The 23,534-nt window shown below is 44.6% G+C and overlaps 1 protein-coding gene across 2 annotated transcripts in view; it reads left to right on the top strand.

Moving 5' to 3' along the window:
* LOC127055102 (cytochrome P450 4B1-like) overlaps positions 1–23,534 on the top strand; it is a 35,409-nt gene that overhangs the window by 10,369 nt on the left and 1,506 nt on the right. Inside the window, exons 4-12 of one of the 2 annotated variants that reach the window (XM_050961711.1) lie at positions 4,383–4,510; positions 7,944–8,068; positions 9,058–9,209; positions 9,991–10,097; positions 14,341–14,531; positions 15,413–15,546; positions 19,799–19,863; positions 22,640–22,722; positions 23,074–23,151. In XM_050961711.1, coding sequence (XP_050817668.1) covers positions 4,383–4,510; positions 7,944–8,068; positions 9,058–9,209; positions 9,991–10,097; positions 14,341–14,531; positions 15,413–15,546; positions 19,799–19,863; positions 22,640–22,722; positions 23,074–23,107 — 1,019 coding nt within the window. In that variant the 3' untranslated portion in view covers positions 23,108–23,151. Of the gene's footprint in view, positions 1–4,382; positions 4,511–7,943; positions 8,069–9,057; positions 9,210–9,990; positions 10,098–14,340; positions 14,532–15,412; positions 15,547–19,798; positions 19,864–22,639; positions 22,723–23,073; positions 23,152–23,534 lie in introns of those variants that run through there. The other variant, XM_050961710.1, reaches the window with a different exon arrangement.

Here is a 23,534-nt window from a genome sequence, read left to right as displayed (position 1 = left end):
AGTCCTTTATACCTTCTTATTTTTGTGAAATTATAGGAAAACAAACCTCTTTTATGCTTGTTTTAGATTCTAGTTGGTTGCTGTCACTCTTATTGACTCTATGATTTCAGGGTTGGCTTAGGTGACATTTTCAACTCCTGAACATGCAGTCTGTCTAATGAATATGCAATATTTCTTTATTATGGAATCATAGAAGATTAAATTTGGAAGAGATCTCAGGAGGCATCTAGTCCAACCCCCTGCTCAAAGCAGGATCAACCCCAACTAAATCATCCCAGCCAGGGCTTTGCAAGCTGGGTCTTCAAAACCTCTAAGGATGGAGATTCCAACACCTCCCCAGGTAGCCCATTCCAGTGCTTCACCGCCTTCCTAGTGAACTAGTGTTTCCTAAAATCCAACCTAGACCTCCCTCACTGCAACCTGAGACCATTACTCCTTGTTCTGTCATCTGCCACCACTGAGAACAGCCGAGCTCCATCCTCTTTGGAACCCCTCTTCAGGTTGCTGAAGGCTGCTATCAAATCCTCCCTCACTCTTCTCTTCTGCAGACTAAATAACCCCAGTTCCCCCAGCCTTTCCTCGTAAGTCATGTGCCCCAACCCTCTAATCATTTTCGTTGCCCTCCACTGGACTCTCTCCAATTTTTCCACATCCTTTCTGTAGTGGGGGGCTAAAATCTGGATGCAATACTCCAGCTGTGGCCTCACCAGTGCCGAATAGAGAGGAATAATCACTTCCCTTGTTGTGCTGGCAATGCTCCTACTAATGAAACCCAATATGCCGCTAGCCTTCTCGGCAACAAGGGCACACTGCTGATGCATATCCAGCTTCTCATGCACTGTAATCCCCAGGGTCCTTTTCTGTAGAACTGCCGCTTAGCCAGTCGACTAATTACCTTTGTTCTTGTGGCAGGGAATATCCAGATAACTTTTAACGTTAAAACTAACTCTTTTCATTCAGTCCATTTTCTGATAAAATATTTTTACCTTAGTTTGATAGGAAGTGAAATTCTGTTTTCAAAAAGTTCAAACATTCCTGTTCATTTTATAAGAGTTTGTAGTCCTCAAAACAGTCTTATAAAATTAAATACCTCTTAGTAAGACCTTAGCTCAAGTTCGTAGATTCATAGACTCTAGGACTGGAAGGGACCTCGAGAGGTCATCGAGTCCAGTCTCCTGCCCTCATGGCAGGACCAAATACTGTCTAGTTGTTGATTCTACATGGAAATTTTGGGAATGATGATTTTATGTTCTTCCTCTGTTGGATGAGGGTTTGCTTTGATTAATTAATTCCCTGTTATTATAACTATTCTATACCTTAATGGCTTTCTATGTTAGTCATTAGTCTAGCATCAAATAACTTTGCTATATTTGTACATAAAACATCTTACTATTCATTTAACAATGATATCAAGCAATTATTACAGGAAGGCTTGTATTTAGATACAAAATATTTTCAAATATACATATTAAAAGCAGCTGATGCCATCTTAAGCATTTGAAAAACAACAAAGGTGTTGCTCCTTAAGTGGAAACACAAGTTGGAAGTAACCAGTGTCTTCTGTAAAACTAGGGCTGTCAAGTGATTAAAAAAATTAATCACAATTAATTGCTATCACTGTTAATAAAAGAATACCATTTATTTACATATTTTTGGATGTTTTCTATATTTACAAATATGTTGATTTAAATTACAACACAATACAAAGTGTACAGTGCTCACTATATTTATTTTTTATTACAAATATTTGTGCTGCATAAACAAAATAAATAGTATTTTTCAATTCACCTCATACAAGTACTGGAGTGCAATCTCTTTATCATGAAAGTTGAACTTACAAATGTAGAATTATGTACAAAAAACTGCATTCAAAAATAAACCAATTAAAAACTGTAGAGCCTACATGTCCACTCAGTCCTACTTCTTGTTCAGCCAATCTCTCAGATAAACAAATTTGGTTACATTTGCAGGAGATAATGCTGCCTGCTTCTTGTTTACAGTCTCACCTGAAAGTGAGAACAGGCATTCGCATGGCACTGTAACTGTGACATTGTAAATAAGAAGTGGGCAGCATTATTTCCCGTAAATGTAAACAAACTTGTTTGTCTTAGCGATTGGCTGAATAAGAAGTAGGACTGTGTGGACTTGTAGGCTCTAAAGTTTTCCATTGTTTTGTTTTTGAGTGCAGTTATGTGACAAAAAAAATCTACATTTGTAAGTTGCACTTTCACAATAAAGAGATTGCACTTCAGTACTTGTATGAGGTGACCTGAAAAAGATTTTCTTTTGTTTATCATTTTTACAATGCAAATATTTGTCACAAAATTAAATAATATTAATTGAGCACTGTACACTTTGTATTCTGTGTTGTACTTTCAATCAATATATTTGAAAATGTAGAAAAACATCCCAAAATACAGTGAAACTCCGCTATAATGCAATGTTTGGGGTCCAAAAACTTCCATCATGCTAAATGCGGGGTTGCGGTATAGCGGGGTTTCAAACCAGTCAGTTTGTCAGTGGTCCCCAAAGGAGTGCATTGATGTGCGCTGCCTAGTGCTCCTAGTGCCTAGTGCCCAGCAGGGGAGAGGAGCCGCAGCCCCCCGCCTGCCGGGGACGGAGAACTCCGGGGCTGTGAGCGCCGGTGCTCTCTGTCCCCAGCAGGTGCGGGGCCGTGGCTTCTCTCCGGCTTCAAAAGGAGCCGTGGCCCCCCGCCTGCCGGGGACAGAGAGCATCAGTGCCCGCAGCCTCGGAATTCTCTGTCCCCCGCAGGCGCGGGGCTGCAGCTTCTCTCCCCTGCCATGGTGTTGGGGACCATTGGTACTGTACAGTACTGTATTAGGTCTTAAAGGGGAGCCAACCTATGATCACGTTATATGCGATTTCATATTATAGCGGGAAGCGTTATTGCGAGGTTTGACTGTATTTAATAAATTTCAATTGGTATTCTATTGTTTAACAGTGCGATTAAAATTATGATTAAACGCAATTAATTTTTTTAATCATGATTAATCTTTTTGAGTTCATCGCTTGAGTTAACTGCGATTAATTGACAGCCCTAGTAAAAACATTTACCATCATGAATATTGTGTAGGTTTAAAGAATGAAGACTTTAGTGTGTTTACAGGAGAAATCAATTTCAATGAAGATAATCCTAGCATTCCTTGTGTGGGTTTAAACTCTGGTTTCTCTTTGAAAAGAAAAGGGGATGAGATCTTTTATAGGCCCAATTTACCTCTTGATTTATTGCTCTGATAACACAACTTTGAATTCCTTTCACAATCAGTTTTCTTCCTGGCAGGGTTTAAATGGTTATTCTATTTGATGACTGCTTGTCCTTGGCTATTATAAACAGAAATCTTCCAATATTTTTTGATTTGCTTTAACATTTTTGTTACATAATTAGCTAAACATGTGTCTGTTATATTTTCAAGCATCCCGGCTAAAACATTATTATGGCTATATCTTAATGTTCAGTAAAGGTGCAGAAAAGTTTGTAACCAATTAAAAAAAAGTTAATATTTTTATTATCATTTTTGTATCAGCACTGAGGTCTCTCCCCTACAAGATGCTACTTATGTAGGGTTACTAACCCTCTAGGACTGTCCTGGAGTCTCCAGGAATTAAAAATTAATCTTTAATTAAAGATTATGTCATGTGATAAAATCTCCATGAATTTGTCAAAGTTGGCAACCCTATACTTATATGATATATACAAATGAAATTCCATTAACATGCTTTGAATCCAGCAAGGACTAGTGATGGGCGAAGAAGCAACCAAAAGTTTAGGTGCTCATCTGAACTTCTTTGATCTAGAAATCTGGCTGTGGATTTCATAAGAACAGGCATTCTCTTGTGATTTAGGTTATTCTTTGCTTCTGGTCCAAGCAGGAATCTTGGGAGTACAGCCTTTCTACAGGCATTTCTGTATGTCTACTTCTAGTCTGGTCTGAAACTGGTAAATACAGAGAAGCACGAAAATGAATATGCAATCAAAGCTAATTTTACTGGAGACTGGTAAAAGATTAGTTAGTTTCAAATTATGGGTGAAAAGTTCGAATAGGTTCTTATTTCATCTAAACCTGGTCACTTATCTACAATAAAATCATTGTCTGGAGTATGATCCTGAACAATCATGGTGAAATTTGAAGATGAAAGACCAGGATCCTCTCTGCATTCCTATCAGTTGTTTGTTGTCATAGCACTAGAAAATATACTATCCTAGCAAATAGGAGATGGATTAGATGTGACCAAATAGTTTCCATCTCTGGTGGAAGTTTTAGTTATTGTAGGCTAAGGCTTTACCTATATACATCAAATATATCTGCTTATGGTCTTTAAAATCTGAAATGATCTGAACTCCATTGCTTGTGTTCCCCCAGGGAAAGGATTGTTGGTCTTACATGGGCCAAAGTGGTACCAACATCGTAAACTGCTGACTCCAGGGTTTCATTATGATGTTTTGAAACCTTATGTGCTATTGATTGCAGATTCTACCAAAGTGATGCTGGTAAGAATGATGACTGCTATTGCCATGTTTATTATGTTAGTTTCTTATCCTTGATGGGTTGAAGGCAAAGTGATGGATCAAGAGCTTCCTTGCTGTCCTTGCTGTTACCTAGCTGTTATCAGCCTGTACAGTCTATAATTCCATGGACATTCTCTCTTTTGGTGGTTTTGCTTTTTGAATGAATCACATTTCTTTTCTGAGATATAGCAACTAATTGGTCCAGAAGATGTACAGACTCTGTGGCAAAGCCTATAATAGCATTAAAAAAACCCCCAAAATAAGCGATGAGGGCCAATCAGAGAATGGTGTTTTGAGTAAATTAAAATCTGCCTGTGACGCTTCTGCTGTCCTTGAAAATTTTTGGGTTTTTTCCCCATCAAAACTTTAAACAAATTTTGAAAAACTTTTTGGCAGTTTACAGCCAAATATTTGTGGAGTTTTGAGTTTGGTTTTCCAATGAAAAGTTGACCTTTTCAACGGAAAATGCCCCAGTGTTCTGACCAGCTCTGTGAGGGACACTTTAAATGAAAAGGCTTGTGAGGAATGGGTCCTGATCAGCTCTACTCTTGAGTTAATTAATGCATTTTGCCTGTTAGAAACATAAGGAAATTGGCAGTCTGGGCTTTTCTTAAGTGGATTCCAGCTGCAGTATTTCCTTGCTTTTCAATAGATAACCATTTTAGAATCCAGGGATTTGGGGTTCCCTTTTATTGTGATCCAAAAATCACATCTAATCCACAATAGTGATTGCTACTATTAATAAGGCATTAAATAGGTTCTTGGTGGTACTCTTTAAAGGTACTTATATGAAAGGCAGGATTCAGTAAGGGATCTCGTGCATTCCCAAACCCTGGGACTGGGCACACTTCAACCCTGTGATCTGGGGATTAGAAAATACCCTGAGATGCCAATATTCACAATGTTTAGATTGAAATCTCTGCTTTCCATAGTACAGATTGCAACTACAATTTCACTTCTCAGTGGGCTCTGTGCAGGAAAAGTAATAGAGTTACAAGGTTTGCACGTGGGACCCCCATTAATTTCGGCAGCTACATTGTCAGGGGATCTGGGTACAAGAGTAACTAAATGTGCAATGCATTGTCCCTGAAAGAACTCTGATTCCATGTGGACAACACTGTCTTCTAGTGTGAGAATTAAAAACAGGCCTGCAGCATAGATTCACTACTGAGCAAACCGAACATGTACAGGGAGAGAAACCAGAATATTGACGCACTGGCATGGAGTTTGAACCACACTGGGCTATTGTAACAGAAAAATAAAACAGCCCTATTTTCTATATGTGTCAGCCAATAAAACTGGGAGCGAACGGGGGACTTCCACTGCTGAAAACATGAGTCTGTACATCTTGTATGGAGCTAAAGAGCCTCTGGGTGCAGCTGAGAGGTGTAACAGACCCAGGCTCTCTTTGGAATGGATCTGGAAGGGGCACACGTTCACTAACAGGTCACGTCTCCTTAAGACTGACCAGTATCATGGCCTCTTTTGCTGCTGTCTTTAATAGGGCAGCAAAAGAGCTAATATGTTAAATATAATGGGCAAGATTCTCACTTGCCTTCTTGTGGCTGTGCAGGCGCATAATGTCCCACTGACAACAGCCCTTCTATTTAGCCTGCACAGACTGCAGTTTCAGGGGGAGGGGGGGAGGAAAGGTGAGATCCGACGCTGCAGTGTTACTACTTCTGAACCCCAGCAAGTTGGGCAGGGAATAGGACAGGAGGGGAGCAGAGTGGCCACAGACCTATGGCTTCTCCCCCCATAGATGGCAGATGTAATAACCCAGTGCAAGCTTAAAGGTGTTATGAGCTAGAAGCCATTTGCAGTGCATAACAACTTTATGAACCTATAAACTTACAAACCATACAACAGATGCTATTATTCTTATATATGCCTCTATGTGATCTCTCTCCCCAGAGGCTTGGTAGAATTTATTTATTCATTTCTATATCTTGGACAGCTAATATGGATTATTTGTAAGCATTTGCTTTCAATTTTTTATTTAAATTTTGACAGTTGTGCAAAATTATGGGTTAGCTTTTTTCATATCATCAATTCAAATTTTTCACAGTTTCAGGAAATGATGGAGTGGGGGTCAGACAATAATTATTTAAAGACAGAGATTGAGATTCAAAAAGGTAACACTTTCTAACCATTAAAACTCGATTTGTCAACATCACATTGACAAAGTTAGTAGCCTTAAATCAAACTCCAAGTTCTCCTATCTGTATATTTTGATTTATTATCTATGGAAATATTTCCTGCCTCTGTGTGTGTATTTGAAATTGATGTTCACCAACATTTATCAATGTATCTAATCCTTCCAAGCCTATATAGATATGCCAACCCCCCATCCCCCATCCCCCCCACACACGAAGAAGCAAGCTGCATCCTACAAATAATTGCATCAACCTACACGCCAGCTGATGCTAAGGAGAACCCAGGCTGGAGCTGCAAGTCTTTTAGTCAATTTCCTTCCCAGGGTTGCTCTTGGGCTAATCTAGCTATGGCCACCCCCATGCAGGAATAAGATGCAATACAAATCATATACCAGAGCCTAAGCATCTGACATCCTCAACCATCAGTGGCCTTTAGATCAGTCAGAACTGGTACCTGAAATCATTGATCAATGAACAAATTATTTTTAGATTGACTTTTATAATAACACCTAAGAGCCTCAGAGTGCCACATTACTAAACATTAACAGCTCGTTGTGGGACCACTCAGCTGTCGTTGTGGCTTCTGCTGTACTCCAACACTTCCCCTGACAGCGGTTATTTCTGATCTCATCGTGATATAAGCCTTCGGCTTCTTCCAAGGAGGCCTTTGGTAATGACATTTGACACATCAGGATGGGCTGTGGGCCAGCATTAGCGTGTCTCCAGTCTGAATTGACACTGACAGTGTTGGCATGGGACAGATCTCTGTCTGGTAACGAGCTTGCCTTGTAAGGAAGAGGAAGGCATTGCTCAGGCTGGGGACAGAGCGTCTGGCATCCTATACATGGGGACTAAAGTGAAAGCTCACTCCTGTGCAGAGGGCCGGCCCAAGACCTTTGCATCAGGGTTTGGCTAAAGAGGGACCATTTGTACATAGTAATTTTTCTGACTAATTTTCCATACAATAAGATACCCTGCAGTGTAATGATCAAAGCAACTGACTCTGGACAAAGGCAAGAGAGAGAAAGATAACTTGGGCCTATACTGTAAGTGCTAAGTCAGATTCCTAGATTCCTCTTGTTTCAAACTGGCATCTTGAAATAAGAAATAAGAGAGCGTTTCCCTTTCCCATTTTTTGTTGCCTAGAATACACAACTGGCTAAAGATGTCCCTAGTTTATTTTTAAGATGGAAGGTAAATGCTGACACTGCAGAGCAAGGCATTTCTGGCCCTTCTCACCTGTCTCTTTCCTGCACTAGGATAAGTGGGAACAGCTGATCGCACAGGAGAAGTCAGTGGAGCTCTTTGAACATGTCAGCTTGATGACTCTCGACAGCATCATGAAATGTGCCTTCAGTTACCAGAGCAACTGCCAGACAGACAGGTCAGTACCAGATGCTCTCGGGTTCTGATGGAAAGTTGCTATTCATTGGCTGTGAATAAACTGTGCAAGTTGCTTATGACTGATAAATTTATCCCACCTTCATTTTAAAAGTTGTCCAACAGTCCACGCAGTTTAATGGGTGGAATGCACAGGAATCCCACCTCCGGCTGCCAGTCACTCTGTACCAGAGGTGACTTTTACATTTCCCAGAGTATTATAGTGTCTCAGCATGTACACTTCCTTCTCAGCAGATAACCCACAGCAAAGATTCTGCCTCTGCCAGAGTAACTCTGGGGCACCCAGGCGCGAATGCAGTACTGAGAACACTGCCACCTTTTCAGGGTATGCAATATTTGCTTCCCTCCCTCCTGAGGCAGAGAGGAAGGATGGTTTTGCAGTTCAGGCATTGGCCTGGGACTCGGGACCTCCGGCTTCAACTTCCAGCTCTGCTACAGATTCCTTTGGTGCCACTTAATCTCTGTGCCTCAGTTTCCCATCTGTAAAAGGGAGATAATAATTCTCCTACTCCTTGACTGCCTTGTATATTCAGACTGTATTTCCCTGCAGCATGGCCCAGTCTACATACAGGGCCTGGACCAGAAGAGCTCTGGTCTTGCATAAGGCCTTCTGATACTATTGGATTATAACTAATAGTGGTAGCCCGCTCCTTCCTGGGTGGTGTCTAGTTGTATGTATGGAGTCCTTATGTATTTGCCCTTCCCTTCTATTCTTGGTCACCATCTTCTGCTTTAGAATCCCATTCAGCTGCTCCCCTATGTTACATTACGGTACTCAAATTGATCAAACTTCGGTGAGAGAGAAGTGTTCCCCCTGAAACGACGTCGCTGCTTTGTAGCTTGTGACCAGGTGGTGCTGGGCAGTGAGGGTGTCCATGGGTGAAAGTGAGAATGGACCGTGTGCACCACGGCATACAATATTTGATTTCCTGAAAGTAAATCCCTTCTTTTGTCCCTCACCTCCAACCCTAGGAAGAATTCCTACATTCAAGCTGTCTTTGACCTCAGCTACTTGGTTCACCACAGGCTGCGCATCTTCCCGTATCACAGTGATCTCATTTATTGGCTCAGCCCTCATGGTTTCCAATTCAAGAAGGCCTGTCAGCTTGCGCATCACCACACAGGTACTTCCCAACACCCTGGCCTTTGGTTTTCTGAATCCTTTGTGCATTTGAGGTGTTTAACATGGAACCCTCTCTAGCCACAAAACAAGCAGCAGCCATCACAGCACCTGACCAATGCGCTCCAATCTTCTTCTAAAAGGCTAGAGCTGAGTAATGCAGACGACCTGGCCCATACGCTCCCTGACTTCAGTGCTGAGTCTTCAGCCAAGGGTCCAGTTACTTGTCAGATGTACCATTGTTTCTCATGATGTGAGCACAAAGCAGCTAGGAACCAGGCTGAGACCCAGCAACTTGTTTCACTTTGGCTAATGAATGGCCATCCTGAGGTAGTAGCTTTGGGTGCTGACTCATGCCTAGTCTGCACCGGAATTGATCAATGATCTTTCTCTGAATCCTAATTATGCCATGTTGTTTCTGGAATGTAGTAAATGGGGGTTGGAGGAGGTGCTGAGGTAAATGGAGTCAGGATAGGAGGAAGTCCCCACTCCTGAAATCCTCCTAACAGACCTTTGTTGAGGCATGAGAGCCCACACCCTCAAAGGTATTTAGACAGCTAACATCCATTGATTTCAATGAACACTACGAGTCGAAATCTGGGGGATCTGGTCGACATATTATGGTAACAGAGTGAGTGCTACCGTGTTCCCATAGGTCAGATGAGGATTGGTGGAGTTGAATGGCCACCCCACTTTGTGTTTGGAGAGCACGCAGACAGTCTCCAGGACTACAATGCTTTACTGACTGTAGCTGAAAGGTGTACTGCAATTGTTTTCTAATGCAGACAAGGTGATCCAGGAGCGGAAGGAGTCTCTCAAAGACGAGCAAGAACGTGAGAAGGTCCAGAAGAAGAGGCACTTGGACTTTCTGGATATTCTTCTCCATGCCAAAGTGAGTTATGGAGGAATGTGTGTGCATTAAATACCACTAAGCAGGGGGTATGCTCCCCTGGTCTTCACCACCAAAGGCCTGGGTGATACCAAATGAACTGCACCCCTGTGCTGAGAGCCAGCACAGGACCAATGCACCACCTAGGCCCTCAAATGAGGGCTGAAGCGATGCATAAGCCTCATGGCTGGCCTATTGCAAAGAGTGAATTTCACCTGGTGATTAAATAAAATATTCCCCCTTCTCATTCTACTGAAAGTTGGGTGGGCCTCCAGACTTTAACTGCAGGGCCTCCGTAGAGAAAGTGAAAAGAGAAGTTAGTCCCTGTGCTCAGTTAGTGACCAATCGAGCATCTATATGTAAATCTCACTTCTTGTCTATAACCTCCTTTCCAATCTGCAATCAGGGGCGGCTCCAGGCCCCAGCATGCCAAGTGCATGCTTGGGGCGGCATGCCGCGGGAGTGCTCTGCTGGTTGCTTCGGCACGCCTGCAGAAGGTCCACCGGAGCCGCAGGACCGGCGACCGGCAGAGCACCCTCTGCGGCATGCCGCCATGCTTGGGGTGGTGAAATGTCTAGAGCCGCCTCTGTCTGCAATAATTGATTCAGTCCATTAGGGAGCCCCCTCGCTTCAATTTACCCCTCTCTAGCATAGGCAGGCCTTGCTCTCAAGTCTTCTTTCCAGCTGTCATTTCATAGCGCTGGAGTGTGAAGATATTCTCTTCTCCCTTCCTCAGGATTGCTTACTGGAAGCTCTTGCAGTGGCGTGTGTCTACACAGAAGAGTAAAGAGGGCAGATTAATTTTTACAGGGGACAGAACTCCTTTCCTGGGACAGGTGGCATAACCTGGACTAAAGGGGCAATATTAAGAAAAAGAAATGTAGATGTAACCCACACACCTCCTGGGTGTGGTGTTCTGTCCCCTCTAGTGGCACCAAGACCACTTAGGGTACGTCCAGACTACCCGCTGTATCGGCGGGTAGCGATCGATTTATCGGGGATCAATATATCACGTCTCATCTAGACACGATATATCGATCCCCGAACGCACTCCCTGTCGACTCCGGAACTCCACCGTAGTGAGCAGCGGTAGCAGAGTCAACGGAGGAGCCGCAGACGTCGAGGACGGGAGGTAAGTCGGAATAAGATACTTCGACTTCAGCTACGATATTCCCGTAGATGAAGTTGCATATCTTACATCGACACCCCCCGCCCAGTGTAGACCAGGCCTTAGAGAGAGAGAAAGAGATTAATGAGTCTGCTCTACAGCCTTAGCTAACAGCCAGTTAGCTTTTAGCTCATGCTGTAAAGTCTTATGCATTAAGCTCCAGAGGTCCCAGGTTCAATCCCGCCCACGGATGACCAGGGTCTGTCAGTGTTACATAGACACAACTGGTCAAAAGTTGGTACAACTTCATGGCAGTCAATTGGGTAAGACCAGAATGCATTTGACCCTTTGGGCCTCCAGAACAGTCTCTGAAGGAAAGTGGGAGAGCGTTCTTGCTGGAGAAAACCAAAGAAGTGTGCTGTAGGGAGCAACTCTCCACTGTTCCTCCACAAGAGGAGCCAACCTGCCTCTTCCCATCTCTGAGCCAGGGAGAGGCAGCAGCAGGAGTTGTCCATGGGCACTGTAACAAAGAGATTTTGGATTCCTGCCTGAACTGGTTGGCTTAGTGATAGCTACCATGATAGACTCATAGACTTTAAGGTCAGAAGGGACCATTATGATCATCTAGTCTGACCTCCTGCACAATGCAGGCCACAGAATCTCACCCATCCACTTCTATAACAAACCCCTAACCTATGTCTGAGTTATTGAAGTCCTCAAATTGTGGTTTGAAGACCTCAAGCTGCAGAGAATCCTCCAGCAAATGACCCATGTCCCATGCTTCAGAGGAAGGCGAAAAACCTCCAGAGCCTCTGTCATCCACAAACTTTATTAGCACATTCCCGCTTTTTGTGCCAAAGTCAGTAATAAAAAGGTTAAATAAGATTGGTCCCAAAACTGATCCCCGAGGAACTCCACTAGTAACCTCCTTCCAGCCTGACAGTTCACCTTTCAGCACGACCCGTTGTAGTCTCCCCTTTAACCAGTTACTTATCCACCTTTCAATTTTCATACTGATTCTCACCTTTTCCAATTTAACTAATAATTCCCCATGTGGAACCGTGTCAAATGCCTTACTGAAATCCAGGTAAATTAGATCCGCTGCATTTCCTTTGTCTAAAAAATCTGTTACCTTCTCAAAGAAGGAGATCAGGTTGGTTTGGCACAATCTACCTTCTGTAAAACCATGTTGTATTTTGTCCCAATTACCATTGACCTCAATGTCCTTAACTACTTTCTCCTTCAAAATTTTTTCCAAGACCTTACATACTAGATGTCAAACTAACAGGTCTATTGTTACTCGGATGACCTTTTTTCCCTTTCTTAAAAATAGGAACTATGTTAGCAATTCTCCAGTCGTACGGTACAACCCCTGAGTTTACTAATTCATTAAAAATTCTTGCTAATGGGCTTGCAATTTCATGTGCCAGTTCTTTTAATATTCTTGGATGAAGATTATCTGGGTCCTCCGATTTTGTCCCATTAAGCTGTTCGAGTTTGGCTTCTACCTCGGATGTGGTAATATCTACCTCCATATTCTCATTCCCATTTGTCATCCTTCCATTATCCCTAAGTTCCTCATTATTCTTATTAAAGATTGAGGCAAAGTATTTATTTAGATATTGGGCCATGCCTAGATTATCCTTAACCTCCACTCCATCCTCAGTGTTTCTTTCTTTGTTTTCTTCTTATTTATATGGCTATAGAACCTTTTACTATTGGTTTTAATTCCCTTTGCAAGGTTAAACTCTACATGCCTTTTAGCCTTTCTCACTTCATCCCTACATGTTCTGACCTCAATAAGGTAGCTTTCCTGCTAATCCCGCCCATCTTCCACTCCTTGTAGGCTTTCTGGTTTTTCTTAATCACCTCTCTGAGATGCTTGCTCATCCAGCTTGGTCTACAACTCCTGCCTATGATTTTTTCCCCCTTTCTTGGGATGCAGGCTTCTGATAGTTTCTGCAACTTTGACTTGAAGTAATTCCAGGCCTCCTCCGCCTTTAGATCCACAAGTTCTTCAGTCCAATCCACTTCCCTAACTAATTTCCTTAATTCTTTAAAGTTAGCCCTTTTGAAATCAAAAGCCCTAGTCCCAGATCTATTTTTGTTTATCCTTCCATCTAGTTTGAACTGAATTAGCTCATGATCACTCGAACCAAGGTTGTCCCCTACAACCATTTCTTCTATAAGGTCTTCACTACTCACCAAAACCAAATCTAAAATTGCATCCTCTCTTGTTGGTTCTTCAACTATTTGGTGAAGAAATCCATCAACTATCGCATCCAGGAAAATCTGAGCCCTACTATTCCTGCTAGCACTTGTCCTCCAGTCTATATCTGGGAAGTTAAAGTCTCCCATGATCACACAATTCCCATTAGTGTTTATTTCATTCAAAACATTAAAGAGGTCTCTCTCCATATCCAGATTAGATCCCAGCGGTCTGTAGCACACCCCAAGCACTATCTCAGGGGAGGGTCTAGTAGCTTTCTTTCCCAATGTGATTTTTGCCCAGACAGACTCTGTCTTATCCATTCCATCCATTCTTATTTCTTTACACTCTACCTCATCATTGATATACAATGCTACTCCACTACTTTTGCCTTTATTTCTGTCTTTCCTAAACAGCACATAGCCTTCAATATCTGTACTCCCGTCATGACTACTATTCCACCACGTTTCTGTTATCCGTATAATATCTGGTTTCACTTCCTGCACCAGTAGCTCTAGTTCCTCCATTTTGTTACCTAGGCTTCTTGCATTAGTGTATAGACATCTTAATTTTTGCTGTTTGGCTTCACTGACATTCTTTACCCAATTAGGCACAGACATTCTACCACTAGTATCACCTATTAGACTAGTATCTACACTACCCTTCCTCCTTATGTCCATTCTTCTGCCCACAGCTGTATTCTCTCTTACTTTTTTTTCTTCCCTCTCAACGTTAAATTCCGGCGTGAAGATTACCTGGACATCTCCCAACCATCTCCTGCAAATTCCTAGTTTAAAGCTCTCTTAATCAGTTGGGTGAGCCTCCATCCTAGAAGTCTATTCCCCTCCTTACTCAGGTGAAGTCCTGAGTGACTGTAATTCCTATTGTTGGATTCATTTGTGCCACTGAAAGTGTCCATGTGTTGTTAGGATGAAAACGGAGCTGGATTATCCGATGAAGACCTACGTGCCGAGGTGGACACGTTTATGTTTGAGGGTCACGATACCACGGCCAGTGGGATCTCCTGGCTCTTGTACTGCATGGCCCTGTACCCAGAGCACCAGCAGAGATGCAGGGAAGAGATCAAGGAGATTCTGGGAGACCGGACTACTATCCAGTGGTGATTCTCACATTTTCGTATTTATCTGATTCCTTCCTATCAACATTGTCACTAGGAGATAACATATTAATAAGTGTTAGTTAGGAAGCCAAGGTGCTCAGGGCCTAGTTTTCAGAGGCACTGAATACACAGTAGTTATGACTTCATTTGATGTAGTAGATGCTATGCCCTTTTGAAAACTGGGCCTGCAATATCTATATCTGTGGTTCTCAACTTATTTATCATTGTGGGCTGCATATGTGGCCCATAATTTGTTACCTGGCTGCAGGGGCCGGATGGCAGGGCAGCGGCAGCCTGGACTCTGATCCTGGAGACCCACCACGCAGGGTCAGCCAGTTGCCCGCCCTGGACCCTGGCCTCTTGCTGCATGGGGCTGGCTGGCTGCCCTGGAGCTTGCGGGGCTGGGCGGCAGCGCTGGACCCTGGAGTTTGTGGGACTGGGTGGTGAGCCCAGATCCCTAACCGCGTGGGGCTGTCTGGGAGCCTCAACTCTGGACCCCTACCATGCAGCGTGGGTCAGCAGTTCTGCCCCGCCATGTTGGGCAGCTGGAAACCCGGACTCTGCCTCATGGGCTGGCCTTTAGCACATGGCTGAGCTGGGTTGCAGCTGTGTGGTAATTGGGTCACATATGGCCCAAGAACATCTGATCTATTTTTAACCTAGTCTGTGTCACTGCATTTCAGGGCATCGGGCACTGCAAATACGTTACCCTCAAATTAAGTCTGAGCAGATGTAGGGAAAGTTATAATTCCAAACCACAACCAGAGGTGTGGCAGATGCAAACAGTGTGTATGCTCTGTGTACAGCTGTTGCTTGCTGGAATAGCTGTACTGGAAATATGTGTATCACTCACTCACATCCTTGCCTTTGGGTCATTTTAGGGATGACCTTGGTAAGATGACTTACAGCACCATGTGCATTAAGGAGAGCCTTCGCCTTTACCCTCCGGTACCTGGAGTGTCCCGACAGCTCAGCAAATCCATCACGTTCCACGATGGACGCACTTTACCAGAAGGTCTGTATTCAGTTCCCGCTTTTCCATTAATTTTTAATAGTCAAATTCTGCTCTCAGCATATAGGTACAACTCCCATTGACAGCCATGAGAGTTACACCTAACGGAGAGAAGGATGTGGCCCGCCCCTAAATAAGTTATATGCCATTAGAAGAGCAAGCATTTATATTAAAAGCTGCAGACAAAATGCTCTGGTTGGCAGGAGATGAAGTGCAGTAAGAAGAAGGGGATTAGAATCAAACTGTTGGAAATCAATTGAATGAATTCCGACGCAAAAATGTTCAGTCACATTGTTGACCGCTCTAATATCGCGAAGAGCGGAGACTTAAGTCCTTTTGAAAGGGGCACTCAATTGCTCTAGGGACTAGTGTTGGGTAATGGAATTGCAAATTGTGCCATTGAAAAGCAACATATGACATTAGTGAGCAAGAATTATTTGTGACCACTGGTCATGGACCTATATGAAATGACTCAGTGATCTAAGTTCAATTAATAGATTCTATGGCTGGAGGGGACCATTGGGATCATCTAGTCTCACTTTCTATATAGCACAGGCCAGAGAACTGCCCCCATCCTCCCCAAATAATTCCTAGAGTAGAAAATTATTTTAGAAAAGCATCCAATTTTGATTTTAAAATGGTCAGTGATGGAGAATCCACCACAACCATTGGTAAATTGTTCCATAATTATTCACTGTTAATTTCTGCCTTTTCACAGTGGATTGGTACCATATCACACAAAACCCCACCACAACTGAAACACAACTGAAGAGAGTAGAGATGGAATGAGAGCTTGGAGATGAAGCTCCCTCTAGGCCAGTACTGTGAAACCTTGGCCTGGCTCAGGGGGCAACTGACGCTGCTCCTGCCTAGGACATTTTTTATCGGTTGACAAACAGATTTCTTTCTGCAGGATTATCAGGCCAGCACCCTGTCCTGCTTCTGAACATTGCACAATATTTGCTTTAAAAAAGAATGAGGAAAGTTGGACTTTGCTCTCCTGTATCCATTGCATTTAATTTGTTCTTTCTGTAAAACAATTTTCAACTCAAAATGGCCACCTGGCTGTTAAAGACCATACCATAACAGTCTTTCATAGACAGGACCGGTGCAAGGATGTTTCGTGCCCTAGGCAAAACTTCCACCTTACACCCTCCCCATCCCTGAGCCCTCGCCCTGAGGCACTTCCCCGTGGCAGCTCCCCACCCCCCACCCTCTGCCCCAAGGCACCCCCCATCCCAGCTCACCCCTGCTCCGCCTCCACCCCAAGCACGCCGTGGCTGCTTCACTTCTCTTGCCTCCCAGGCTTGAGGTGCCAATCAGCTTAGGCGCCACAAGCCTGGGAGGCGGGAGAAGTGAAGCAGCCACGGTGTGCTCGGGGAGGAGGCGGGACAGGGCTGAGCTGGAGCGGGAAGTTCCCCTGCGTGCTGCCCCCCCCCTTACTTGCTGCAGGTGGCCCTCCCCGCGCTCCCCTGCCCCAGCTCCCTCTGCCTAAATGCCGGCGGCGACCAGGGCAGCTGAAGATCCGGCCGCCGTGGTCGCTGCTGAAGAAAATGCCGCCCCCCAAATCCTAGTGCCCTAGGCGACCGCCTAGGTCACCTAAATGGTTGCACCGGCCCTGTTCACATATCTAACCAAACTGTCCGCATTAGGCCCATGAGCAGCCCAGGTTTTAGTCTTAAATCAGGGAGACAGAGCCTGCCCTGTCATAGCCACATCCAGAACTGGCTTTTGAAAGCTGCAGCCAACCCTTTTTATCTGGCTTGCTGGCCCCTGATTGGCCCTTGCCTGCTCCCAGCCCTTCGAACCTCACTTATTCCTCCAGCAACTGATCCTGGGAGGCCTCTCTAGGCAACTCCTGGATGTTTGAACTCACTGCTCTTCTCTCCCGAAAGGACTGCTTCATACGGCGGGATTACCATGGCAGCAGGCCTCCAGCAGGGGGCAGCGAGCACCTAGTATCCCACTGTCAGAAGGAATCAGCAGATTTTCACCCTGTTGACTTGTTCTCCTCCTAAATGGATACTGAACAAGTGACATTTAATTTGGAAAACAAATAAAAGAAAAATCCTCCAACAGGGCCTGAGCTGAAGCCCATTGACTTCACCGGGTGTTAGTTCAGGTCCCTAAAGCCCAAGAGAATAGGTGCCTGGCCCCTTGTGAAAGGCAGCGTAGGAGTTCGCAGTCTCACTGGTGCGGCACCCCCTGCTGGTCATCTGGGAATTAGCTCTTTTCCAGCCTCATAAGCGCCCTCTGCAGGCTGGTGTCTCACCTGCCTCAGGCCCCTGTGTCCCTCCCAGACCCCGGTGACTTTTACCTCAGGGTTCTGCCCCAGCAGTACCCCCAAGCGCTGGGTCTCCCCTCCCAGGGGAACCCCCAACTCTCTATACCCACTTTGCCTCAGTGGCTACAGACAGTCATCATCTAGCCCCTTTCTCAAGGGGCAGACTGCAGTCCATAATGGCCACTCATCACTGGCAAGGGGGTTGGACCAGCTGCCTCTGCCTATCCCCGGGCTACACCTGTGTATCCTCAGTACCTGCTTAGGCCTTACCCGGAGCCTCAGCCTGGGGAGTTGCCAGGCTGGAGCGCCCCAGCTCCTCTTGCCTTTCCCCAGCACTGATCTGTGGCAGGAAGCCTCTGTTCCCAGGCAGCTTGGCCCTTCCCACTCCAAGGCTGGAGTGAGACTGGCCCAGCTCCTCTCTTAATCCTTTTATGAGGGCCTTCTGTGGCCTGGTTAGGTGTGGCCACAGCTGTGGCTGCTTCCTCAACCAACCTACCTTTTCTCCTCAAGCTGGAATTTACACTCCCGCTCAAAGTGTAGACATACCCCAAGACAGAACTATTCAAAACTGCCCTTTGTTCTTCCAAGCCCACTGCCACACTCTTAAAAATGTGAAAACATCTGAGTGAAATGATCCCATCTTGACCTACAGATGGAGAGACAAGACAAACAGATTATTTTGTACTGAAGCTCTACTCTTCTGATCAGCAAGTGGGCTGCTAAATCGGGGTAGGGAAGATGTCGGTGCAGCAGAAATTTGTTGCTAATTTCCACTTCCTGGCCACTTCAGCAAGTGTTAAATGCAGACAGATAGAATAAAATGGATTAAGAACAAAGAAATTATTATTTCACTAGGAGGGTGGTGAAGCACTGGAATGGGTTACCTAGGGAGGTGGTGGGATCTCCATCTTTAGAGGTTTTTAAGGCCCAGCTTGATAAAGCCTTGGTTGGGATGATTTAGTTGGTGTTGGTCCTGCTTTGAGCAGGGGGTTGGACTAGATGACCTCCTGAGGTCTTTTCCAACCCTAATATTCTATGATTCTATGACATAGTAGGTACCTACATCCCAATTCCTGTTCAAAGATTCATAAGACAAATGGCAAAACTTCAGTGGGCGTTAGTGGGGTTAGGATTTCATCCATAGACTAAGGCCGGAAGAGACCACTGATTACCTAAGCAGGTTTCCTGCATAACACAGGCCATAGAATTTCCCTCTGTAATTGCAGCAAAGAATCCTGTGGAACCTTATAGACTAACAGACGTTTTGGAGCATGAGCTTTCGTGGGTGAATACCCACTTCTTCAGATGCATGTGGTGGAAATTTCCAGGGGCAGTATATATATGCTAGCAAGCAAGCTAGAGATAACGAGGTCAATTCAATCAGGGAGGATGAGGCCCTGTTCTGGCAGTTGAGGTGTGAAAACCAAGAGAGGAGAAATTGGTTCTGTAGTTGGCAAGCCATTCACAGTCTTTGTTCAATCCTGAGCTGATGGTGTCAAATTTGCAGATGAACTGAAGCTCAGCAGTTTCTCTTTGAAGTTTGGTCCTGAAGTTTTTTTGCTGCAGGATGGCCACCTTAAGGTCTGCAATAGTGTGGCCAGGGAGGTTGAAGTGCTCCCCTACAGGTTTTTGTATATTGCCATTCCTAATGTCTGATTTGTGTCCATTTATCCTTTTCCGTAGCGACTGTCCAGTTTGGCCAATGTACATAGCAGAGGGGCATTGCTGGCATATGATGGCGTATATTACATTGGTGGATGTGCAGGTGAATGAACCAGTGATGGTGTGGCTGATCTGGTTAGGTCCTGTGATGGTGTCACTGGTGTAGATATGTGGGCAGAGTTGGCATCGAGGTTGTTGCATAGATTGGTTCCTGAGCTAGAGTTATTATGGTGCGGTGTGCAGTTACTGGTGTGCAGCTCTGTAATTGCTGCATCAGTAAACGTTTTCTCCCCTTTGTTTGCTTTACAGGCTCTTTGGTTGCAGTAAGCATCTATCTCATTCACAGAAACCCCAGCATGTGGAAAGATCCACTGGTATGTTTTCTTTTGTCCTTACGAGACCCTTTCCGCTGCAAGCAGTGCACTCAACATATGCATTTTAGTAGCTGAGTTAGCACCTTTAGTAGTGCATACAGGCCCCTGTGACTGAAGATTCTGAGCTGCACAGGTTTCATGCACACTGTGTCGGGACGTTCCTGGCTTTGTCTCCCCAGCTGGGTGGGTGGCATTGATGGGCTATTTCTACCCCACTCCCAACAGCCCCACAAAAAACTCCACAAGAAAATCTACGTGTATGCACACACAACCCATTGAGTCCGGACTCCTTCCTTTAATCCTGGCTCTACCAATGTCTGACTCCATGGTCTTGGAGAAATCCTTGAGTGAGAGACCTTTGTCAGCAATTAAAGACATAGATAGGGGAGAGCAGCAAAGGAATTTCACAAGTCCACCTGCCTCATCTGTGTTGATCAGGCACTTCAGGAAGCCTCTTCTAATGGGTAGATCTCTTAAAGCACTTGCATAATACCATCTTTTTATCTGAGGATTTCCAAGAGACTCTCTATATATTAATTAAACCTTCCCACCCTCCAAGTAGGGGCACCCAGAGTGAGCATCCACTTTTCAAAATGGGGCCATGACCTTTTTGTGGGCATCAGCTTAACCAAACAGAAATTGGCTATGGTACCAATCTGTACTGGTACCTCATAAGGGCACTGGAAGGCTTAATTAATTGTTTGCATTGCAATCCTCAGTTAAAGTCCCATAGATGCGCAAATTATTGATTATTATTATTATTATTATTAAGTGGTTTTGGAGACACTCTGCCTCTCCCCACCCCAGTTGAGAGATGAAGTCCTTACTCAGATTAATAAAATAATCATAGATCTCAGTGTGTGTCACAACCTTGTTTTGAGGTACAAAGCGGGCTGAACTTTCAGACAGGCAAAGTCCTCAAGGAAACCTTCTCCCTGATTCTTACATCTGGTGAGTGGCTTTACAAACTCCATTATACAACCAAAGGGCTGTAATTTATGAAAGCAGAGACAACTAGAGGCAGATGGCTCACCAAATAATAGCCACGATTCTGAAAAGTGACTAGTGATTTTTGAGTGCTCAACTGGAGATACCTACAAAACATAGGATGGGAAGAGACTTCCTGGGACAGAGTCCAGTCCTCTGCTTTTGCAGGCAACTCTGTCATATAATCCCATTCATAAACATATCAAGCTCCAGCCTCAAAACTAGGGGGTTTGTCCCACTGTTCCTGTTGGGAGGCTGTCCCAGAACATAACTCCTCTGATGCCTCTACACCTTCTTCTCATTTCCAGCCTGAATTTGTTCGTGGGAGTAGATCCCCATTTGTTCTTGTGCCAAGATTGTCCTTGATTTTCAATAGCTCTTTCTCCCACTCTAATTTACCTCCTCCCCCATTTTAACCCAATGTATTTAGAGAACAATCAGATCCCCTTCCCAGTCTTCATTTTGCTAGGCTAAACAAGCAAGCTCTTTTCATGGCCCCTGGTTAAACAGGCCCTCCATTCCCCCAAACATCCTAGCAGCCCTTCTCTCCATCTGTTCTAATTTGAATTCATCTTTCTCAAACGTGCATGACCCAGGCTAGCCACTATTCCAGATGAGGTTTTACCAGTGCCTACTATTGGCATTAGTATATCTCTAATTCTACTGGAAAGACCTTGTCTGATACATCCTAGGACTGCCTTTATTTTTTCCCCCACAGTTACATCAGTGGTGGCTGATAGTCTTACTGCGATTGACTAAGACAGTCTGGTCTTTCTTTTCTTCTGTTTCCAACTGATGGATAGCAGAAATACTTATTAGTCTAAGTGCATAACCCTACACTTTATACTATTAAATTTCATCCCATTTCTATTACTTCAGTTCTCCAATTCTACCTGTATTGCTGATGCCTCCTAATTTGGGTCATCAGCAAGTTTAATTAGTACATTTCCCTTAAAGCGACCTGACTTTCAGAGGGCAGGTACTTGACCCTTCCTGGGGTTGAAGTGGGGAAGAGAGACACAGATTCTAAGGCCAGAAGGGACCATTAGAATCATTTAGTCTGATCTCCTGCATAGCAGGACCTAGTAATTCCAGCATCAAGCCCACCTTTTCTATCGGAGCTAGAGAAAGCTGTTTAAATCAAGATTGGATACCTATTTAAAGACATCAAGTGATGGAGAATAGACTGTATCCCTTTTTCAGTGGTTCCATGGATAAGCAGTGGCGGATTAGCCACTAGGCCAATGGGGCCGATGCCCAGAGGCCCTGGCCAACTGGGGGCCCCTGGAAAAATGGGCACTCCTGCTCCCCAACTTGCTCTATCTGTCTGGCACTCCAGCCGGGGAGCAGGGCCAGGCCATGAGGGCTTGTCCCACTCAGCCCTCCTGGTGCTCTTGCAGAGTGGGGCAAGCCCCCATGCCCTGACCCCACTCCCAGCTGAAGCGCCGGGCGGGTGAAGCAAGGCCCCACACTCTGACCCCGCTCCCCAGCAGCAGTGTAGTGGGGATTGCAGGTGGAAGGGGTGAGGAGGGCCCCCCACTTGCTCTGGCCCAGGGCCCTGCAAAAATCATAATCCACCCCTGTGGATAAGCACCCTTGCTGTGAAAGATAAGTTGTGCCTTGTTTCTTGTCTGAATTTGTCCAGCTTTATCTTATAAAGGAGTCTCAAATTGGGCATCGAGAACATAGACACCAAAGTCACTAGTCACTTCTGAAAGAATTGGCCAGTAGTTTTGAAACTGAAATGATTATTGTTTGTTTGTTTTTTAAATGAACTCTTTCATTCCAGGCATTTGATCCATGGAGATTTTCTCCAGAGAACATCTCTGACAGACATTCTCATGCCTTCCTGCCTTTTGCTGCTGGGTCAAGGTGAAGTATATTTTAATTTAAGAAGTCAAAGGGAAGAAAAGATTAAATATGATTTAGCAGATGTTTCTGTTTGTACTGCAGAAGCACTTAGAGACCCCAGCCAAGAACAAAGGTTGGACCCCATTGTGCAAGGTGCTATACAAGCACAATGGAACAGATGAGCCCTGCCCCAAAGACTTACAATCTTAATATTTTCTATCAAATTGACATCAGTAATTATCTATATTCTGGTAGCACCCAGTGGCCCCAGCTAAGATCCTGTCCCACAGTGCTGACAGTCATGTACCATCATGCAAAGAGCTTATAATCTAAATACACAAAATAGGAAAGGAGCATTATCCTTTGTTTTAGATACCGGGAACAGAGACACAAAGAGATTAAATGACTTGTCTGGGATCATGCAAGGAGTCTACCCCATCTCAGACAAAGAAATTCTCATCTGCTCTTCTCCTCTGATACCTCCACTTATTTGCCCAAGTGACCCCATCCCATCTCCTGATCTCCCTCGTGCCCACCCTCATCCTCTCCCTTAGTCTCCTTCTTAACCTCTCACAGTCCTCGGGCTTTTAGAATCATAGAGATTAAGGCTAGAAGGGACTGTCAGATCTTCTACTCTGACCTCCTGTACATCACAGGCCACCATCATCACACAGCACCAACACATGAACCCCAACAACCGAAACGAGATTGAAGTATTACAGCTGACAGGAGACTAGATGTGGGAAGAGAGAGATCCTACAGAAACTGAGAACAGGAAGGGAGAGGTAGAGAGACAAGAAAGCCAAGCAGGAGCCTGTAAGCACAGTATGACC

Source organism: Gopherus flavomarginatus, chromosome 7, assembly GCF_025201925.1.
Source record: "Gopherus flavomarginatus isolate rGopFla2 chromosome 7, rGopFla2.mat.asm, whole genome shotgun sequence".
NCBI lineage: Eukaryota > Metazoa > Chordata > Testudines > Testudinidae > Gopherus > Gopherus flavomarginatus.
This window is presented reverse-complemented; position numbering and strand designations above follow the sequence as displayed.